Source organism: Pseudophryne corroboree, chromosome 4 (assembly GCF_028390025.1).
Source record: "Pseudophryne corroboree isolate aPseCor3 chromosome 4, aPseCor3.hap2, whole genome shotgun sequence".
Lineage (NCBI taxonomy): Eukaryota > Metazoa > Chordata > Amphibia > Anura > Myobatrachidae > Pseudophryne > Pseudophryne corroboree.
Genome location: NC_086447.1, coordinates 246,469,865 through 246,492,857, shown reverse-complemented (window position 1 = coordinate 246,492,857; position 22,993 = coordinate 246,469,865). Strand labels below are relative to the sequence as shown.

The 22,993-nt window shown below is 39.9% G+C and overlaps 1 protein-coding gene across 2 annotated transcripts in view; it reads right to left on the bottom strand.

Annotated features, from left to right (window-relative positions):
• LOC134909287 (guanylate cyclase soluble subunit beta-2-like) overlaps positions 1–22,993 on the bottom strand; it is a 186,545-nt gene that overhangs the window by 20,397 nt on the left and 143,155 nt on the right. For both annotated transcript variants that reach the window (XM_063916005.1, XM_063916006.1), the window contains exon 13: positions 15,426–15,580. In XM_063916005.1, coding sequence (XP_063772075.1) covers positions 15,426–15,580 — 155 coding nt within the window. The remainder of the gene's footprint in view (positions 1–15,425; positions 15,581–22,993) is intronic.

Here is a 22,993-nt window from a genome sequence, read left to right as displayed (position 1 = left end):
CTTTCTAAAACAATTCTCTTGTGTTTTCATTTTACAACTAGGAGACATAAAGGAACCTCAGAAATGTAAACACATAAATATCTGCCTCTGCCTTGGTGACGTATTACAGCTGAATAAATGTGATTTCTCCCAGGACCTGATCTGCACTATATTCAGGGAGTGACTGTCAGTAATTCCAGGTAGAGCTGCATTTATGTCACAGAACAGTTAGGCCGCTTGATGGGTAGTGAACTTATATGTTTGAGCACAATATAAACTACAGCGGCACCTGTAAAGGTAAAATAGATTAGTTAAAAATGGTAGCGTCTAGTTTCCCTTCGTGGAGAGGACCTTTCCCATAACCCCCTGGGTCCATGTCACAAACTATTTGGAATAGTAACCTGTGGCGAGCGAAGTGGAGCAGAGCAAGACACCGAGGCCCTCATTCCGAGTTGTTCGCTCGCAAGCTGCTTTTAGAAGCATTGCACACGCTAAGCCGCCGCCTACTGGGAGCGAATCTTAGCTTAGCAAAATTGCGAACAAAAGATTCGCAATATTGCGAAAAGACTTCTCTGTGCAGTTTCTGAGTAGCTCGAGACTTACTCTTCCAGTGCGATCAGTTCAGTGCTTGTCGTTCCTGGTTTGACGTCACAAACACACCCAGCGTTCGCCCAGACACTCCTCCGTTTCTCCAGCCACTCCCGCGTTTTTCTCAGAAACGGTAGCGTTTTTTCACACACACCCATAAAACGGCTAGTTTCCGCCCAGAAACACCCACTTCCTGTCAATCACATTACGATCACCAGAACGAAGAAAAAACCTTGTAATGCCGTGAGTAAAATACCAAACTTCATAGCAAATTTACTTGGCGCAGTCGCAGTGCGAACATTGAGGATGCGCCATTAACGGAAAATCGCTGCTATGCGAAGAAAATTACCGAGCAAACAACTCGGAATGACCACCCGAACCCGAAGCGTGGCGACCAAAACGAGCCCACGAGGGTCCAATGGTGCACAGAAAAAAAAAAAAACCTCACACGAAGGGAGAACAGAAAACATTTAGGTGCTGTAAGGGCGGAAGTTCTCTCCTGCCCTCTCGTTATATCACTTCCAGGTCCTGATCACGAAGGTAACAGACACAACCATGCCGCCGTCCGCCCGCCGCGATGCTCCGCCACTATTCATTACCGAGTTCTGGTATTGTCAAAGGAGGGGGAGAGGACGCTGCAAGCTTCTATTGTAAACGTCCGGCGCCTCAGAGGAGACAGTTAAAAAAGATACTAGAGGAGGCTCCTCTAGTATCTTTAATAACTGTCTCCTGTGAGGTGGCGGCCATGTTGGTATAGACTTTTCAATAGATGCTTGCAGCATACTCCCCCCTCCTGTGACAGTGCCAGAACTTGTCATGAAAAGGGGGCGGAGCTACACAAATGGAGTGGGCGGAGCTACACTGGACCAGGCTGCTACAGCTCTGGCCAGCCTGTGATAGGTAAGTTGAGGGAGAGTGAGTGGGAGAGAGAAAGTGTGTGTATGCAAGTATGTATGCATGTGTGTGTGTGTGTGTGTGTGTGTGTGTGTGTGTGTGTGTGTGTGTGTGTGTGTGTGTGTGTGTGTGTGTTTATATATATAATAAAAAAATTATGTTAGTTTTTTTTTTTTTTTTTTTTTGGGGGGGGGGGGCTGCCTATTTTGTGAGTTCCGGGCCCCAGAATTTCTGTTGGCAGCCCTGTTTTTGTCTCCGTGAGGATCGATGTTTGGTTGCCGAACCCCTCCCGGACTGCGCCGGTGGATGATGTTGTTTGGGGGCGGTGAATCTGCTGGCGGTAAGATGCGTTCCCTTGTTGCAGGTGATGACTCTTGGCTAGCCGTCGTCCTGCTAGCGAGTCATCACCTGAAACAAGGAAATGCACCTTACCGCCAGCACATTCACCGCCCCCATATAACATTATCCACCGGCGCAGTCCGGGAGGGGTGCGGCAACCAAACATTGATCCTCACAGAGAGGTTATCCCGTGGATAAAGGTAGGGGCAGTTAGGGATAGGTGGTGCAGAATACCAATGGACTTGCTCATCGTCTTACTTTTTAACTGAAAGAGCTTAAACATCTTTAACTAATCTATTTTACCTTTACAGGTGCCGCTGTATTTTATACATATAGCAATATATAGTGCTCATTTTTCCCATAATCTATACAAATTGATTGAGCAGTTTATAGGAAGTAGCGCAGAGTTTTAAATCTCATGAGCACAATATAAACCATTTCCTCAAATTTCTATTGTGCTGGTTATCCATTAAATTATGCATTTCTATAGTTTTCATATTTCCCATAGGTAACAACTGATCATATGGAAAAGAAAAAGCATGATAACTCTTCCCATAGCTTACCTGTCGATAATCTAATAACGTGCTCAGTACAGTATATAAAATACATAGGTCCCCCATGTGGATCCACTAGGATGTGAAGCTAAGTGTCTGCTCTAAAAGATTCAAGGTCATTTTCCCTGCATCATAGAGGTTATTTGCAAAGTCATCCATTGACATTTAGCAGCGCTCTACCAAGTGGTTACTGAGTGGTCATGAACAGATTGCGTGGTAAAGAGTTGGTAGCACTGACAGGAGCTGGGTCTAAATTGCAGGTAAAATGGGGGCACTATTTTGTTTATGTGTGGCTTTATAGAAATTAGGAACAGTCACTAAAACTAAATAAAACACTTAGATAAGATATAGTAATCAGTGAAACCTGTATCATCTTTCACAAATAAACAAAATGAATAAAACACCAGAGACATGTCACAGACTGCAGTGTAGAATCCATCCACAACTACATTAAAGCACTGTTCACAGATTATCCAACTTTAATGTTATGAGCTGCCACTGTGGTTCATAATTGTAGCGCAGCCCGGTTGTTTCCAGGTGACCGAGATGCCACGTCATGTTGGCCACTCTGTTTCTTGGTTACAGATGTTGCCTAGCAGACTGTGTGTTTTTGCAGTTCTACATTTGCAATCTGTTAATCATTAAGGGGGCTGGTCTGCCTGGTGCTCTGCTGTTGGTCCTTGGTACTGATAATAGGGATCCAGCCCTGCTCAGCCTTGTCTGTGATATTACCTGTGTTACCTGAGCTCCTGACTCATGTACCCGAGATCAAATCTGGAAGCTTTTTTTTAGCCGGCCGCAGGTCAAGCCTTGCCTTGCTTAGAATCCTGGGAACTCTCTCAGTTAAGGGACTTTGTTACTAATGCCTTGCCTTGTCCTGCCAAGTTCCTAAAGAGTCTCAGTTAAGTTACTCTGCGCCTGTGCATATACATTTACTGTGGATTTCATCTGTGCCTGCTTACATTCCTGGCTAATAAATCCCTGCAAATCTCATGTTGGATTGCTGTTTATGCTCTGCATATTTTGTACCTTGGATTATTACTGTGATTTCTCCTCTATACTTAATCACTTTGCTGCCTAAATAAAGTGCTGAGTATATCTTCACTTCTGCGGACATTCATTACCTACAACAGTGATTACTGTATTACATTATGGTCCTCCATTCAAGTACTGGCTCAGAGCTGTGTTAAAATATAGTGTTGCACTTCAGACTCCACATTCCAGTCCTATGGTAAAATCCACAGTCTGCTTATCATTACACTGAGAGATGCCTGCCACACCTAGTTCTAGTATCCCGATGCGTCTAGCATTCCACAGTCAAGTACCTCGGTAACTGTTTCTGTGCTATTTTACATTTGCCTGCAGTAACTATTCCTGACAGTAATCTTGCCATCTCCAGCCCATTGAGTAACCCTACATCTAGAGGTTTAAGTCCTGGCAGCCACCTAAGTATCGGGGGTGCATATCAGGCACTAAGGGACCAGTGGTAGCAAAGAATTGAAATAACCAAAAATTAATTTGGAAGGGGCGCTTGAAGCTGTGGCTCCAATTTATAATTGGTAGCAGCTGTCTATATAGGGTAGTCACACCTATAACATTACAAAAAACAAAATTAACTAAACAGTGGTAAGACAGCGCTGACTGAAATGAATTGTAATTTAAAATATTATTTAATAATTAATCATTATAAAAACACGTAATATATAACATATAAAAATAATATCTCACTGCTTTGATACATTCATAGTCACCATGCATGGATTATAATTCATAACTTGCTTATTGGAATGTCCCTGTAGGATCCGCACATTCGAAAATCCCTTATCCTGGGGTTGTGGCACAGTCCCCTGGCCGAATTTTGTATTGAAGACAACGCTGGAGGATTAACTGTCCCAGTGGTTAGGCAGTACAACGGGGAGGTCCTCACCAGTATTGCGTGGCAGTCTTTCGAGTTCGGTCCTTGTTGTTGGATTAGGGTGTAAATAGCGCTATTTTCCAATGTCCATAGGGTTCCAAATGTAAAAAGATATCCAATGCAGGTGACTTAGGCTAACACCTTGCCTAACCACTGGGACAGTTAATCCTCCAGCGTTGTCTTCAATACAAAATTCGGCCAGGGGACTGTGCCACAACCCCAGGATAAGGGATTTTCGAATGTGCGGATCCTACAGGGACATTCCAATAAGCAACTTATGAATTATAATCCATGCATGGTGACTATGAATGTATCAAAGCAGTGAGATATTATTTTTATATGTTATATATTACGTGTTTTTATAATGATTAATTATTAAATAATATTTTAAATTACAATTCATTTCAGTCAGCGCTGTCTTACCACTGTTTAGTTTAACTAAGGGACCAGTGAATGGTTGCTATAGGCAAAAGACCCTCTCGTGGGCTCTAGACGTCTTACTCAATTGAGCTGGAGTTCCCCAACATTTACAAAGTATTTCCACACCTTGTAAATCCACTGCGGTTGTTCTTTTGTATATTATAATGATTTCCTCAATACATTGTTTATGCAGACATATATAAAAGGCAAAATGACCCCATAAACAAAACAAACTATAATGAATGTCTCATAAGTAAAATCAGAACTATAAAGAAGTTGATATGCTACTGTACGTTCCTCTATTAAGGAGATGTAAGTATGACAGAAACTTTAGGATTCATTTTACATATAAAACATAGGTTATATTCTGTAGGGGTCTATTTATCTATAAATATTTGTGGGATATATTAAAAGAGAGTGGATTAGTGCGCTTGTCCAAATTGTGCGAAGTTCCTTACTGATACAGTATATGTGTATATAGTCTAAAGTCAAAAATAACTTTGGTCCAAAGACCAGTTCAGTATATAAGTTTTTCAAAGACTTATGTCTTGATTGAATTGTCCAATAGTCCACACTTTCCCCGTTTTAACGGGTGGCTGCTCAGTTCTTCAAAAAGTGCCACTAGATATACGTAGCCCAAAGGGAAAATCTGAAAGTAGAGGAAGAAACAACAGAGCGCCTATAGTGTAGTATCCCGTGAATTAGTTTTTGTCACACGCAAGAATAATATTGCGTACCGGATTACGGCTTGACTCAATGCCTATCGGTCACCTGGTCTTCTAGTCCACGTCTCTGTCGGAGTCTAGATAGAGTCAGGAGAGAGGGAATCGCTATATAGCGTAGTAATTACTTGGAAATTGGCATCAGCTGTTACGTCTCACATAAAATTACATGCGTACCAGATAAAACAATAGTTTGTGCATGTCAGTATCAATACTTAAGTCCCGGTCCTCATCAGAGGGTGATGGTCATCTGGGAACCTTTAGGTGATATAGTAATGCTCCAATCAATAATTATTATAAGAAGTTCCCAATTTTATTAGATATACAGAGATTATATATATATATAAAAAAATTTGTAAAATGGCTTAGCTTTCAAATGACATAAGTGTCAGCAATGGTAGGTCAGCAGGTCAGTAGCTCAAGTTCTCAACGCGTTTCGCCCAGCTCAGGGCTTCATCAGGAGATTCCAGCATGCTGTGGTGAGGTCCTACTTATACCCACAGCAATTAGTGTTTAATTATGCAAATTACTTCCGGTTTGCGTCATCGGCGAAACCGGAAGTAGTATTCTGCTTATTGAATTTAAAAATGTGGGGCCCCAGTGCGCATGTATCAGTGTGTGATGGACACCCTCATGATATAGCTCTATTTCACTGTACAGATCCACTGTTTAGTGAAGCACCGTGGTCTGTTTACAAGTAGCGCTGTTCGGCGCCTGACTTCCGGCGGATACGCGTCATCGCCGGAAGTGACGTGTCGCTCCCGGCCGCATCTCTGTCAATGCTACACAGTAGTAGTGTGTGCAGCAAATCGGGGAGAGAGATTTTCTCCTGGCCGCGTGGCTAATTTGCATATGTAAACAGTGCAGGTGCTTGCTAGTGGATAGCTGGTGATCTATCAAACATTTAGGCGGATTAGCCCACAGTGCTGGACTTATAAATGCATATATGTATCACAATATAACTATGAACATTCATTAATATACATATATAAAAACATGTACAAAAAAAAAAAAATATATATATATATATATATAAAAAAATAAGTATAAAAACATATAGTAATAAAAATGAAATAAATATAAATATATATGCGAGTAGATAGCTGGTGATCCATCAAGCATTTCAGCAGATTAGTCCACAGTGCTGGACATATAAATGCATATACATATATATTACAATGTGATTATGAACATTCATTAATATACATATATATAAAAAACATACAAAAATACGTATATATTAAAAATGGATCAGCATAAGAATATATATGAATATAGTAATAAAAATAATAAATATAAATATAAATATATATATATATATATAAATATATATAACAGACCACTTTGAAAACACAGAGAAGAGACAATGAAGTACCTATATATATGGCACCTATAAACTAGTAGCGTATCCCAAACTGTATACAATAGTGGGGACATATTTAGAAGATCAGTAGTATGTTCTGAAATATGGGAGAATTTCACTAATTCTGTGATTCATCTGTTGATGGAGGCAATAACAGGAGCTGATAATGGGTTTTTTTTAAAATACAAAATCTACACTTTTCTGGCTAGATGGTGAATACATAGTGGAGAATATCATTGATGGTATTCCTGAGTTTGTCGAGGTACATTCTATATAAAATGGGAATAAAAGAGAAAAAAGAAAACAAAAGGGTGGAGAACCATATTGTTCGCAGGTGGGGGGTACTTATAAGAATGGTGCTATTTCGTAACCCTCATTATGGCCATAGGGAGACATGGTATTAAGAGTAAAAATCCAATACATCTCACGTTGAGAAAGTTTTTTCAAAAGGTCACCACCTCTTGGGCCCAATTTAACGTGTTCAAGTGCTTTGAATGTTAGAGTATCTGTATTCGAGCTGTGGGTCATAGCGAAATGTCTGGAGAGTGGATGGCTCTCCACCTTATTTTTGACGTTCCTCACGTGCTCCTGGATCCGCAATTTTAATGGTCTCTTTGTCTTTCCTATATATTTCAGATGACAACCACATTCGATCATGTATATCACCGATGTTGTGTTGCAATTAATAAAATCTTTAATTTTGTGTTCTGTCGTGTTGTCACTGTTGTAAATCATTCTCCGATTTGGATGGACAAATTTACACATATTGCAGTGCCCACATTTATACATACCAGTACATTTTGGAAGGCCTGTGGGAATATTACGTGTGCGTCTTAACATGCTTGGTGCTAAAATTTCCTTCAGATTTTGTGCCTTCCTGAATATAATTTCTGGACGTTCAGGAAGTAGCTCCGTAAGGATTGGATCCATCTTAAGGATATGCCAGTGTTTGGAAAGCACCTTCCTGATTTTTATTTCCTCACTGTTGTACTGTGTAATGAATGGAGCACACAATTTCTTCTTATCTCCCTTGATTTTATCTTTAGGTTTAAGAATTTCTTCTCGGTTTAAATCACCACCTCTTCTTACTGCTTCATTGATGATGTGATCTGGATATCCTCTCTCTTTAAAACGGTTGGCATAAATCTGAGACTGTTCCGTAAATGTCTCTGTGGTACTGCAATTTCTTCTAATCCTATGCATCTGTGAAAAGGGGATATTGTTTTTCCAGTTCCGAGTATGGCCACTTCTGTAATGTAGGTAACTGTTCGTATCAACTGTTTTGATGAAGTTTTTCGTAGTTATCTTATCCCCATCATGTGATAGAATCAGATCCAGGAATTCTACTTCGGTTTTGCTAGTGGTGCAGGTAAATTTTAAATTAAAATCATTACTTTGAATGTTTTCCATAAATTCATTGAAGTTTTCTACATCTCCGTTCCAGATTAGAATAATGTCATCGATATAGCGTTTGTAAAAACAAATATTGTTCTTGAACTGATGATTCCCATAAATGAATTCCTTCTCCCACATCCCCATTTAAATATTCGCATAACTTGGGGCGAAAACCGTACCCATAGCAGTGCCACAGGTCTGGAGGTAAAATGTGTCCATGAACTTAAAATAATTATGCGTTAAAATGAATTCAATGAGTGTACAAATGAAGTCGCAGTGTTCTTTCGTTATATTCGTATCTGTATCAAGGATCTCACGGCAGGCTGCAAGACCTTTTTCATGGGTGATACTGGTATAAAGTGCTTGTACATCAATCGTGGTCCACAGAAAATTTTCTTCCCATTTAAAATCTTTTAAAAGATTTAAAACACTCGTTGTGTCCTTTAAAAATGACGGTAAGTCCTGGACATGTGGTTTTAAAAACACGTCAACATATTCAGATAAGTGTGCAGTTAATGAATCTATTCCTGCTATGATAGGTCTGCCAGGTGGTGATGTTAGACTCTTATGGATCTTAGGGAGGTGGTACATAATAGGAATAATCGGATTGTTGTTCAGGAGGTATTGGTATTCATCCTTTGAGATGATGCTTTTATAGAATGCTGGTGTCAAGACTTTCCTTAGTTCCTCAATGAATTCCTCCGTGGGGTCTTTTGGTTGTGGTTTGTATGAGGATGTATCACTTAATAACCGTTGTGCTTCTTTAATATAAATTTCTTTATCCTGTATTACCAAACCACCTCCTTTGTCAGCCGGTCTCAGTATAATGGTCTCATTTTCCTTCAATTCCTTTAATGCATGTTTCTCATGGTTGGTAAGGTTATGTTTCTTTATTTTAAAATCTCCTCCATCGATCAAGTCTTTCCTTACTAAATCATAAAAAATGTTGATGTGTGAGCCCTTAGACTCCAGGGGATAAAATTTTGATGGTAGTTTCAAGCCCGATTTGGAAGAGTTGTAGTTTGTAAGGATCGCATTATCTTTCCTTGCAAAATGTCTCTTTAAGGTTAGATTCCTCACATATTTATTCAGATCAATAAACATTTGGAATTTATCTGGTTTATGAGTAGGAGCAAAAGTTACTCCTTTGCTGAGTAGAGAGATCTGTGGTTGTGTTAAACAGTGGGAAGAAAGATTGAAAATACCTTTATCTTTAGGATCAGTTATCGGGAGTTTCTTTTTCTGGGGTTTTCTTCTTCCTCCTCTTTTTCCTCGTCTTGTAATCTTCTTTTTAATGGGGATGCATGGTAGATGTTTTCTTTGATCTTCTCTTGGTATTCCTTGTCTCTGTGTGGTTTCGCTTGTCTGTGGCCTAAAAAATCTTCCTCGTGTACTTCTTGTGCTGTACTTGTTGAGGGGTGGTCAAGGACTGTGTATCGACTGCCCCCTCTGTAGGAGTTTTGTCTAGGTCTTGCTTCTTTGAACGAAGTAGATCTCTGTCTTTGTTTCATCCTGTTCCAGCTTTGATCGTTATGTCTGCTTTGTAATCTGCCTCTTTCTCTTCCTCTATCTTCGGTTGTGTTTCTAGTCCATTTTTTCACTTTGTCATTTTCATAGTCCCTTCTATCTCTCAGGAATTTGTGTTCCTTGTTCTTGATAACCTCTTCCTCGATTTTTTCCAATTTTTTATCAAGGACTTTTTCATTGGTCTTAAATTCCTCACTATCTTTATATTTATTCAAGTTGCTATCCTTTTTCTTCAATAGTTCCTCTAAATCTGAGAGTTCTGCCTTATTTTCCTTAACAATCAACTTCATAAGATTGATCGAGCAGTCATGGAGGATCTTGTCCCACTCTTCCATAAATGCAGGCCTATCAGTCCCAAATGTTGGGTTCTTGATGAGCCTAAGGCCTCTTGGGATTCTATTTACTTTAAGGTAATGTTCCAGCCCTTTAATATCCCACCAAATTTTTATTTCTTTTATCAGGGTTTTTTCTATGTCCCAAAAAAGGGAATCTATGTTGTCGGTTACCATCACCCTGTTTAGAGATTTTTCCTCATTAAACACCTGTTGGCATAGGTCGGACCTTCTCTTATTTAGCCCACAAAGACGTAACATTTTCCTTATATACAGTAGGATTAATCAAGAAATAGACAGCAGCTCTAATCACAAATACCAAGAGTAATAGAAAATATTAAAAGAGAGTGGATTAGACAAAACTCCTACAGAGGGGGCAGTCGATACACAGTCCTTGACCACCCCTCAACAAGTACAGCACAAGAAGTACACGAGGAAGGTTTTTTAGGCCACAGACAAGCGAAACCACACAGAGACAAGGAATACCAAGAGAAGATCAAAGAAAACATCTACCATGCATCCCCATTAAAAAGAAGATTACAAGACGAGGAAAAAGAGGAGGAAGAAGAAAACCCCAGAAAAAGAAACTCCCGATAACTGATCCTAAAGATAAAGGTATTTTCAATCTTTCTTCCCACTGTTTAACACAACCACAGATCTCTCTACTCAGCAAAGGAGTAACTTTTGCTCCTACTCATAAACCAGATAAATTCCAAATGTTTATTGATCTGAATAAATATGTGAGGAATCTAACCTTAAAGAGACATTTTGCAAGGAAAGATAATGCGATCCTTACAAACTACAACTCTTCCAAATCGGGCTTGAAACTACCATCAAAATTTTATCCCCTGGAGTCTAAGGGCTCACACATCAACATTTTTTATGATTTAGTAAGGAAAGACTTGATCGATGGAGGAGATTTTAAAATAAAGAAACATAACCTTACCAACCATGAGAAACATGCATTAAAGGAATTGAAGGAAAATGAGACCATTATACTGAGACCGGCTGACAAAGGGGGTGGTTTGGTAATACAGGATAAAGAAATTTATATTAAAGAAGCACAACGGTTATTAAGTGATACATCCTCATACAAACCACAACCAAAAGACCCCACGGAGGAATTCATTGAGGAACTAAGGAAAGTCTTGACACCAGCATTCTATAAGAGCATCATCTCAAAGGATGAATACCAATACCTCCTGAACAACAATCCGATTATTCCTATTATGTACCACCTCCCTAAGATCCATAAGAGTCTAACATCACCACCTGGCAGACCTATCATAGCAGGAATAGATTCATTAACTGCACACTTATCTGAATATGTTGACGTGTTTTTAAAACCACATGTCCAGGACTTACCCTCATTTTTAAAGGACACAACGAGTGTTTTAAATCTTTTAAAAGATTTTAAATGGGAAGAAAATTTTCTGTGGACCACGATTGATGTACAAGCACTTTATACCAGTATCACCCATGAAAAAGGTCTTGCAGCCTGCCGTGAGATCCTTGATACAGATACGAATATAACGAAAGAACACTGCGACTTCATTTGTACACTCATTGAATTCATTTTAACGCATAATTATTTTAAGTTCATGGACACATTTTACCTCCAGACCTGTGGCACTGCTATGGGTACGGTTTTCGCCCCAAGTTATGCGAATATTTTAATGGGGATGTGGGAGAAGGAATTCATTTATGGGAATCATCAGTTCAAGAACAATATTTGTTTTTACAAACGCTATATCGATGACATTATTCTAATCTGGAACGGAGATGTAGAAAACTTCAATGAATTTATGGAAAACATTCAAAGTAATGATTTTAATTTAAAATTTACCTGCACCACTAGCAAAACCGAAGTAGAATTCCTGGATCTGATTCTATCACATGATGGGGATAAGATAACTACGAAAAACTTCATCAAAACAGTTGATACGAACAGTTACCTACATTACAGAAGTGGCCATACTCGGAACTGGAAAAACAATATCCCCTTTTCACAGATGCATAGGATTAGAAGAAATTGCAGTACCACAGAGACATTTACGGAACAGTCTCAGATTTATGCCAACCGTTTTAAAGAGAGAGGATATCCAGATCACATCATCAATGAAGCAGTAAGAAGAGGTGGTGATTTAAACCGAGAAGAAATTCTTAAACCTAAAGATAAAATCAAGGGAGATAAGAAGAAATTGTGTGCTCCATTCATTACACAGTACAACAGTGAGGAAATAAAAATCAGGAAGGTGCTTTCCAAACACTGGCATATCCTTAAGATGGATCCAATCCTTACGGAGCTACTTCCTGAACATCCAGAAATTATATTCAGGAAGGCACAAAATCTGAAGGAAATTTTAGCACCAAGCATGTTAAGACGCACACGTAATATTCCCACAGGCCTTCCAAAATGTACTGGTATGTATAAATGTGGGCACTGCAATATGTGTAAATTTGTCCATCCAAATCGGAGAATGTTTTACAACAGTGACAACACGACAGAACACAAAATTAAAGATTTTATTAATTGCAACACAACATCGGTGATATACATGATCGAATGTGGTTGTCATCTGAAATATATAGGAAAGACAAAGAGACCATTAAAATTGCGGATCCAGGAGCACGTGAGGAACGTCAAAAATAAGGTGGAGAGCCATCCACTCTCCAGACATTTCGCTATGACCCACAGCTCGAATACAGATACTCTAACATTCAAAGCACTTGAACACGTTAAATTGGGCCCAAGAGGTGGTGACCTTTTGAAAAAACTTTCTCAACGTGAGATGTATTGGATTTTTACTCTTAATACCATGTCTCCCTATGGCCATAATGAGGGTTACGAAATAGCACCATTCTTATAAGTACCCCCCACCTGCGAACAATATGGTTCTCCACCCTTTTGTTTTCTTTTTTCTCTTTTATTCCCATTTTATATAGAATGTACCTCGACAAACTAAGGAATACCATCAATGATATTCTCCACTATGTATTCACCATCTAGCCAGAAAAGTGTAGATTTTGTATTTAAAAAAAACCCCATTATCAGCTCCTGTTATTGCCTCCATCAACAGATGAATCACAGAATTAGTGAAATTCTCCCATATTTCAGAACATACTACTGATCTTCTAAATATGTCCCCACTATTGTATACAGTTTGGGATACGCTACTAGTTTATAGGTGCCATATATATAGGTACTTCATTGTCTCTTCTCTGTGTTTTCAAAGTGGTCTGTTATATATATTCATATATATATATATATATATATATATATATTTATATTTATATTTATTATTTTTATTACTATATTCATATATATTCTTATGCTGATCCATTTTTAATATATACGTATTTTTGTATGTTTTTTATATATATGTATATTAATGAATGTTCATAATCACATTGTAATATATATGTATATGCATTTATATGTCCAGCACTGTGGACTAATCTGCTGAAATGCTTGATGGATCACCAGCTATCTACTCGCATATATATTTATATTTATTTCATTTTTATTACTATATGTTTTTATACTTATTTTTTATATATATATATATATTTTTTGTACATGTTTTTATATATGTATATTAATGAATGTTCATAGTTATATTGTGATACATATATGCATTTATAAGTCCAGCACTGTGGGCTAATCCACCTAAATGTTTGATAGATCACCAGCTATCCACTAGCAAGCACCTGCACTGTTTACATATGCAAATTAGCCACGCGGCCAGGAGAAAATCTCTCTCCCCGATTTGCTGCACACACTACTACTGTGTAGCATTGACAGAGATGCGGCCGGGAGCGACACGTCACTTCCGGCGATGACGCGTATCCGCCGGAAGTCAGGCGCCGAACAGCGCTACTTGTAAACAGACCACGGTGCTTCACTAAACAGTGGATCTGTACAGTGAAATAGAGCTATATCATGAGGGTGTCCATCACACACTGATACATGCGCACTGGGGCCCCACATTTTTAAATTCAATAAGCAGAATACTTCTTCCGGTTTCGCCGATGACGCAAACCGGAAGTAATTTGCATAATTAAACACTAATTGCTGTGGGTATAAGTAGGACCTCACCACAGCATGCTGGAATCTCCTGATGAAGCCCTGAGCTGGGCGAAACGCGTTGAGAACTTGAGCTACTGACCTGCTGACCTACCATTGCTGACACTTATGTCATTTGAAAGCTAAGCCATTTTACAAATTTTTTTATATATATATATAATCTCTGTATATCTAATAAAATTGGGAACTTCTTATAATAATTATTGATTGGAGCATTACTATATCACCTAAAGGTTCCCAGATGACCATCACCCTCTGATGAGGACCGGGACTTAAGTATTGATACTGACATGCACAAACTATTGTTTTATCTGGTACGCATGTAATTTTATGTGAGACGTAACAGCTGATGCCAATTTCCAAGTAATTACTACGCTATATAGCGATTCCCTCTCTCCTGACTCTATCTAGACTCCGACAGAGACGTGGACTAGAAGACCAGGTGACCGATAGGCATTGAGTCAAGCCGTAATCCGGTACGCAATATTATTCTTGCGTGTGACAAAAACTAATTCAAGGGATACTACACTATAGGCGCTCTGTTGTTTCTTCCTCTACTTTCAGATTTGTGGGATATACCCTGCAAATAGCTGTTTTCAAAGGATACCAGCAAATATTAAGTATCCCCAGATGTACTATTTAGGTGTCGCAGCAGATATCTCAGATACAGTATCTTCTGCTCCCCCTCCATTTTCATCTGCAAATGCAGCCCCCATAGCTTTATGTGGGAAGTAATATGGAGTTTTGACCCGATAGATAATGCCATTTCCAGGTGACGCTACCCTATAGTACCCTATGGGCTACTATTTTGCAAATACATTTTTATGGAAAGAGATCTTCCGAATCCCTCTCCATTGGTTCCTGGTCACACATGTTTCGGCCAATGGCTGCACAGACACAGTGTGTGCCAAGCACCCAAAATACTGTACATATAGGTACAGAAGTGGACCTGGATATACTGGCAGAACCCTGATGCATCATTTAGTACTTTCTATTCTCAATCTTCATTGTACAGTAGATCCCAAAAGTTACTATTCATGTTCCATTTACTGATATTTGAGTATATAAGAGACATTGCCAAGGCTGATTTTCTGGGAAGTGAGGTAGGTTTGACAACCATCTCCTTCTCACAAAAATGACTATTATAACATTCAGATTTGGATATGTTACTCAGAAAGATGTAATTGCAATGTAACAGCATTTTCCTAGCTCTTAGAGTTTCCTCCTAATCACAACAAGTAACCCATTATCTGGCATATTACGATGCTTCCTAAGGCCGCATAAAATAATTGGATTAGGAGGCGGAATACCTGTAGGCATCTGGACTCAGGTGAATTTTATTAGGAACACCATGACTTTCCATCCGAGAAGCTGTGTTTACGGTATCTCCAAACAAACAATATCGCGGCATCTTTTCTCCTACAACTCCAGCTAAGACTGGACCAGTGTGCAGCCCAACTCGTATCTGCAGGCACATATCAGAACACTGTTTTATGCTTAGATATTCATAGGTTGGCTTAAGGGCATTGCACAGACAGCATTGGCATATCTTCAATAATATTACATATTCCCTTTATTGACATTATCAGCGATCTTTCAGTCAATAAATATAATTGTGTATATTATAGAATTAAATTATTAACTACATCGTACAAAAGTGTTTAAAGACCCAGATTACCGTTTTGGGCAGAAATTGTTTGTAACCTCATACTGTACCTGTATATTTGCTTAGGTACAAAACATTCTAAAGTTCAAGACAGAGCTGCTTATAATGCACTAAGAAGTGTGTGACAATGTACATTTGCAAATGCCGAGCACCGTTATTATTATTATTAGTAGTAGTAGTAGTAGTAGTAGTAGTAGTAGTAGTAGTAGTATTACAATAATACAGTATTACTATTTTGAAGTTAGAGAGCACAACTACAATACGTAGATATCAATACCAGCAGAATATGGAAAAATAGTTCTGAAGAGGAAGAAAAAAAATAGAACAATTACATCTGAATTTTATTACCTAGAACTCAAATATATTCTACATAGGATAAGTTTATGCTTGCATAAGAAGTCCAACAATGGCACATTTTTTGTAATGTTGATACACAAAATGGTACTTGCTCAAATTAATTTACTGGTCCATCACAGATGCTTGTAAGGAAGTGGTTAATCTAGACAAGGAGAAAAAAAAAATCCCCCAGCACACCACAATTGACCAGCAAAAGAAAGTTACATCCTACATGATAATAGTATTGATGAAATCACGGGGACAGATTTATTAAGCTTGGTGAAGTGATAAAGTGGAAGGTGATAAAGGACCAGCCAATCAGATCTTAACTACCATGTCACAGGCTGGGTTTGAAAAATGACAGTTAGGAGCTGACTGGCTGGTCCTTTATCACCTTCCAATTTATCACTTCACCGAGCTTAATAAATCTGCCCCTCAGTTACATATATTAACAAACATACTGCCACGGCAAGGTGTCTACTCTGGTGGTCCTACTCTACATAATAATCGCACCAAATTATACATGTATGTATTTCTTTTCTTTTTTTTCAAAAGTGTTTTTATTGCAAATTGTACAATAAATTTCAACAGTTGAACAATACAGAAAGGAAATGTTGCATACATTTTCTGAAATTTTCTTCCTCCAGGTATAACAAAGTAAATATGTGTGTCTGTTTTTGTGTTGTAATCAAACATACAAAAAAATAAAAAATATGTGTATATATATATACACTGCTCAAAAAAATCAAGGGAACACTAAAATAACACATCCTTGATCTGAATGAATGAAATATTCTTATTAAATACTTTGGGGCAGATGTATTAACCTGGAGAAGGCATAAGGAAGTGATAAACCAGTGATATGTGCAAGGTGATAAAGGCAGCAGCCAATCAGATCCTAACTGTTAATTTACATATTGGAGCTGATTGGCTGCTGCCTTTATCACCTTGCACATATCACTGGTTTATCACTTCCTTATGCCTTCTCCAGGTTAATACATCTGCCCCTTTGTTCTTTACATAGTTGAATGTGCTGACAACAAAATCACACAAAAATTATCAATGGAAATCAAATTTATTAACCCATGGAGGTCTGGATTTGGAGTCACACTCAAAATTAAAGTGGAAAAACACACTACAGGCTGATCCAACTTTGATGTAATGTCCTTAAAACAAGTCAAAATGAGGCTCAGTAGTGTGTGGCCTCCACGTGCCTGAAAGATCTCCCTACAATTCCTGGGCATTCTCCTGATGAGGTGGCGGATGGTCTCCTGAGGGATCTCCTCCCAGACCTGGACTAAAGCATCCGCCAACTCCTGGACAGTCTGTGGTGCAACGTGGCATTGATGGATGGACCGAGATATGATGTCCCAGATGTGCTCAATTGGATTCAGGTCTGGGGAACGGGCGGGCCAGTCCATAGCATCAATGCCTTCGTCTTGCAGGAACTGCTGACACACTCCAGCTACATGAGGTCTAGCATTGTCTTGCATTAGGAGGAACCCAGGGCCAACCGCACCAGCATATGGTCTCACAAGGGGTCTGAGGATCTCATCTCGGTACCTAATGGCAGTCAGGCTACCTCTGGCGAGCACATGGAGGGCTGTGCGGCCCCCAAAGAAATGCCACCCCACACCATTACTGACCCACTGCCAAACCGGTCATGCTGGAGGATGTTGCAGGCAGCAGAACGTTCTCCTTGGCATCTCCAGACTCTGTCACGTCTGTCACATTTGCTCAGTGAGAACCTGCTTTCATCTGTGAAGAGCACAGGGCGCCAGTGGCGAATTTGCCAATCTTGGTGTTCTCTGGCAAGTGCCAAATGTCCTGCACGGTGTTGGGCTGAAAGCACAACCCCCACCTGTGGATGTCGGGCCCTCATACCACCCTCATGGAGTCTGTTTCTGATCGTTTGAGTAGACACATGCACATTTGTGGCTTGCTGGGGGAAATTTTGCAGGGCTCTGGCAGTGCTCCTCCTGTTCCTCCTTGCACAAAGGCGGAGGTAGCGGTCCTGCTGCTGGGTTGTTGCCTTTCTACGGCCTCCTCCATGTCTCCTGATGTACTGGCCTGTCTCCTGGTAGCGCCTCCATGATCTGGACACTACGCTGACAGACACAGCAAACCTTCTTGCCACAGCTCGCATTGATGTGCCATCCTGGATGAGCTGCACTACCTGAGCCACTTGTGTGGGTTGTAGACTCCGTCTCATGCTACCACTAGAGTGAAAGCACTGCCAGTTTTTAAAATTGACCAAAACATCAGCCAGAAAGCATAGGAGCTGAGAAGTGGTCTGTGGTCACCACCTGCAGAACAACTCCTTTATTGGGGGTGTCTTGCTAATTGCCTATAATTTCCACCTGTTGTCTATTCCATTTGCACAACAGCATGTGAAATTGATTGTCAATCAGTGTTGCTTCCTAAGTGGACAGTTTGATTTCACAGAAGTGTGATTGACTTGGAGTTACATTGTGTTGTTTAAGTGTTCCCTTTATTTTTTTGAGCAGTGTGTATGTGTATATATATATATATATATATAAAAAGGAAAAATAACATTTTAGATATCCCTTAAACGACCATATTATGTTGTTAAATACATTTTCAGTATTTTTTTTTATGGATAGTTAGTATCTGTTTAAACAATAATATATTAGAGATTTCTTTTAAAAAGAGTTTTTGTATACCTGAATGTTGATCATTTATGAATCTCTTCTTTTTAATTCATATTGAAAATTTGAAGAAAGTAAATTAAAAAATACCAGATATTATAGATCTTCGGTTAGATTCAAAAGACAAATTGTAAGATAAAACTAAGATGGAGGAAGAGGTAAATAAAGGGGATAGGAAACAAAGAGAAAGAGGTTATGGGGGGTAAAGAACAAGAAAAAAAAAGGGGAGGGGAAGGGAAGAGGGAGAGAAAGAATGAAAACCATGCATGTCCAAGTCATCTTCCATGGTTTAATGTAGAGAGATAGGTGGCATCTTGTATGAGTATTCTAGTTTCATACCAGAGGGTCATACGGGAACATTTATGTATTTGTTGTCTTGTTTCGGTGGGTAAGGTGTCTATGTAGCTTTCCCATACTGAAAATAATTTTTCAGTTTGGGAATCCTTGTGAAGTGTAGTTTCAGTCCAGTCAAGTTTAAACATTTTAAATAATTTTTCCTTAAACATGTTAAGTGATGGGGGCGTGGAAGAAATCCATTGTTGTAGTATGCATTTTCATGTATGTATTTCTAAATTAAGAGCCAAGTTAGCTGGAGGCACCCCAAGTACCTCCAATATGGCACTACAGGGATCAGCATACCCTCCTATTACCTTACAGGGTATGCTATCAGGAATGCAGTGGAACTAAACAAGTCAGATTTCAATGATGATTTTGTTAATGATACCCACCAGAACTTGCTATCACGTGTTGCAGCTGCAGGAAGAGACTTCTATCATCCAAACTCTTAGAACCTCTGCTGAGCACTAGATGAATCCCTAGAACCAGGCACATAGAAGTCTTCATCTAAAGTAACGTTATATGTTGACAGGCACTTTGCCCAAGGTTGTAAGCTCAGAGTTGTAGTGGAACGGTCAGCAAGCATGGGAATATGGAAACTAATAAGGTACTATACAGACTACAGGCAGAAAGGATCATTAGCACATGAGCGATGGTAGCTGAAGAATAATTTTCAGGTTAAGGAAGGTAGCAGGCAAGAAGAATCCAGAAGACAAGCCAAAGGTCAGGGAAGATCAAGCAAATCCACAGGTCATGATACAGTAAAAAAAAAATGATAAAACAGGGCAGCAGGAATACTATCACTTGCAGGGAAGCTCCCTCCCATTTTAACCCCTTGGGACTGATCAGGACACTTGTAAGAAGTGAGCCTTGAACATGTGATAGGTTTGTGGTTGTATTACCACCAGCACTTTTGGCAGGAGCATCCCAGTAGCTAGGCAACATGCATATGAAATGAAGAAGAATATGGCAGTGACTCCCTGCTAGCAAGCTGCTGCAAGAAGCTCCTAACAATATTCCATTGATATGGGGTTTAAAAACCCATAGGAACACTTTTTATCAGGAAATAGCTTAGAAAAGGCCTTTTTCAATCTCTCAGCAACCTCTCTCCTCCAGTAAATAGCCTTTCCAGTGGCCAACAGTAAATAATGAATCTGTCCCTCAACACATTTTGAATCTAAAACCTTCACCACTAGGAATTATAACTATCAATGACTACTGGAGAAGTTTTAGGAGAATGTCTAGGTCTGAGTTTCTAAGAAACAAAAACTCTCTAAAACACAGGTTCTCAAACTCGGTCCTCAGGACCCCACACAGTGCATGTTTTGCAGGTCTCCTCACAGAATCACAAGTGAAATAACTAGCTCCACCTGTGGACCTTTTAAAATGTGTCAGTGAGTAATTAATACCCCTGTGCGACCTGCTGGGTTACCTGCAAAACATGCACCTTGTGGGGTCCTGAGAGGACCGAGTTTGAGAACCTATGCTCTAAAACAGGGGTTCTCAAACTCGGTCCTCAGGACACCACACAGTGCATGTTTTGCAGGTAACCCAGCAAGTGCACAGGTGTATTAATTACTCACAGACACATTTTAAAAGGTCCACAGGTGGGGCTAATTATTTCACTTGTGATTCTGTGAGGAGACCTGCAAAACATGCACTGTGTGGGGTCCTGAGGACTGAGTTTGAGAACCTGTGCTCTAAAAGATCCTAGAACAGTTTTATGATTTAGGTAGAGCCAACTAAACAGCGAATGTGTACACCTTTTTAATGCTCCTGAATTAGAGCAATGAATCTAGGTCCTTGTCCATTAGAAGGCAAATAAGTGTTCATTTTCAAAACTAATTTGATTCAAGAGTGGAAACTTTACCAGAATAGAAGACACTGGGATAAAGTTTCTGTTGACCAAATGGGTGTGGATCATAGGGTCGACATTGAAACCGGTCGACAGTGTCTAGGTCGACCCAAAAAGGTTGACATGCAGAAGTTCAACATGGAAAAAGGGTCAACATGGTCAAAATGTTGATGCAGAAAAGGTCGACATGAGTTTTAAAACATTTTTGGTGTTGTTTACTCTCTAAAATGACCAGGAACGCCAATTACTGTCCCACATCCCCTCGCATGGCCTGCGAGCTTCATGCACGGTGCATCGCTGCGCTTGGCACAGGTTACTATTCCCAATCGTAGCTCACGTGGTTGACAAAGTATGAAAAAGTTGAAAAAATAAAAAAAACAACAACAAAAAACCCATGTTGACCATATGCTGTGTAGACCATTGCAGTGTTGACCTTTTGACCATGTCGACTTAATGCATATCGACCATTAGTGGTTGACCTATTGACTGTCAACCTTATTACTGCTGACCCATCAGCTGGATACTGACCAAACTATTTAGGGGATAGCCCCTGCAAACACATCAGTCATACACTTTTATATTAAAAGATAAATCAGTATTGTGATAGATGTAATAGAATAGGCTTGCTTCAGAGGACAAAAAGATTACAGGTTTGAGGAGACCAAGCAGTTAAACTGGCTCCCTTTTTGATTAGGTAGTGGTAGGGGCTACTAAAACAGAAAAAGAATGAATGAACCTTCTATAATAATTGGCCACCCAAGTATGTGATAGGATTGCATTTGTGTGACCTCCATTAATTCAAGTACTGTAGTAGCACGCTGGATGGGTGTAGTATGGTATGCCGGCGGCCGGGATCCCGGTGGCCAGCATACTGGCGCCGGGATCCCGACCGTCTGCATACCGACAGCTGGGTGAGCACAAATGAGCCCCTTGCAGGCTCACTGCACTTGCCGTACTACGCACGCCACGTTATTTATTCTCCCTCCAGGGGGGGGTATACTGAACGCCGGGATCCCAACAGCCGGCATACTGAATACCACCCTGCTGGATGCAAGGAACAACACAACCAAGATGAGAAAGAAGCAGCCGCATGGAGCTAATAACACAGTTATAGCAACGGTCTACATTCACTTGCGGCCCCCCAGCTCCTATCTACTTTATTGCTATATTTTTTGTTATAGCTTGTTTAAAATGCCTTCTGATTGTTAGGGGGTGTACATACTAGGCGATATTGCATTCGATACGGCTGATATAATTTGGTTACTAATAATATAGTCTAGTGTGTACACACAATACAGTATGCAATGCGCGCTCCCTTGGGTCTCCTGCGACATCCACCATCAGACCTGATGCAGCCTTGATAGGGTGATATTATGAGCTTTTTGCCACATATCGTTTAATGTGTACAAATGGCCAAACGATTTCACATACAACTCAGATGATGCTGACGTCACCCTGGACCCTCCTCCTCCATCTTGTGATTCTGACTGCACTGGAGAGAGAGAGCAACAGAAGTAGCCTCAGTTGTGGATAGGGCAGCAGTGGGTTGCTTTCTGCTCGCCCAGCTGATGGCTGCACCTACCAAAACGAACAAGTATCTCGTATAGGAACGACGGTCATCCACATCTGATTCCCAGTTGGCATTACAGAAAACTTCCAAAGTCATACCTTTTGACTTTGTAAACACCAACTTTAATGAACTTGTACCTTTTAAGTACCTATGGGGTATATGCAATTGCGGTCGATTTCCAGCTGAATTCGACCGTTTTTAAATTCGACACAATTCGATAGTCAGACACCCTCCCGCCGGGACCCGAATTCGACATATTCAATAAAAAATGGATTCGACAGTCCCGCTGTCGAAAAACGGACCAATTGACGATAGTGTGCGTCCTGGATTCGACTTCATGGATGGCACAAAAGTGTTTAAAAAAATCAAGAAAAAAAATGCGTGGGGTCCCCCCTCCTAAGCATAACCAGCCTCGGGCTCTTTGAGCCAGTCCTGGTTGTAAAAAT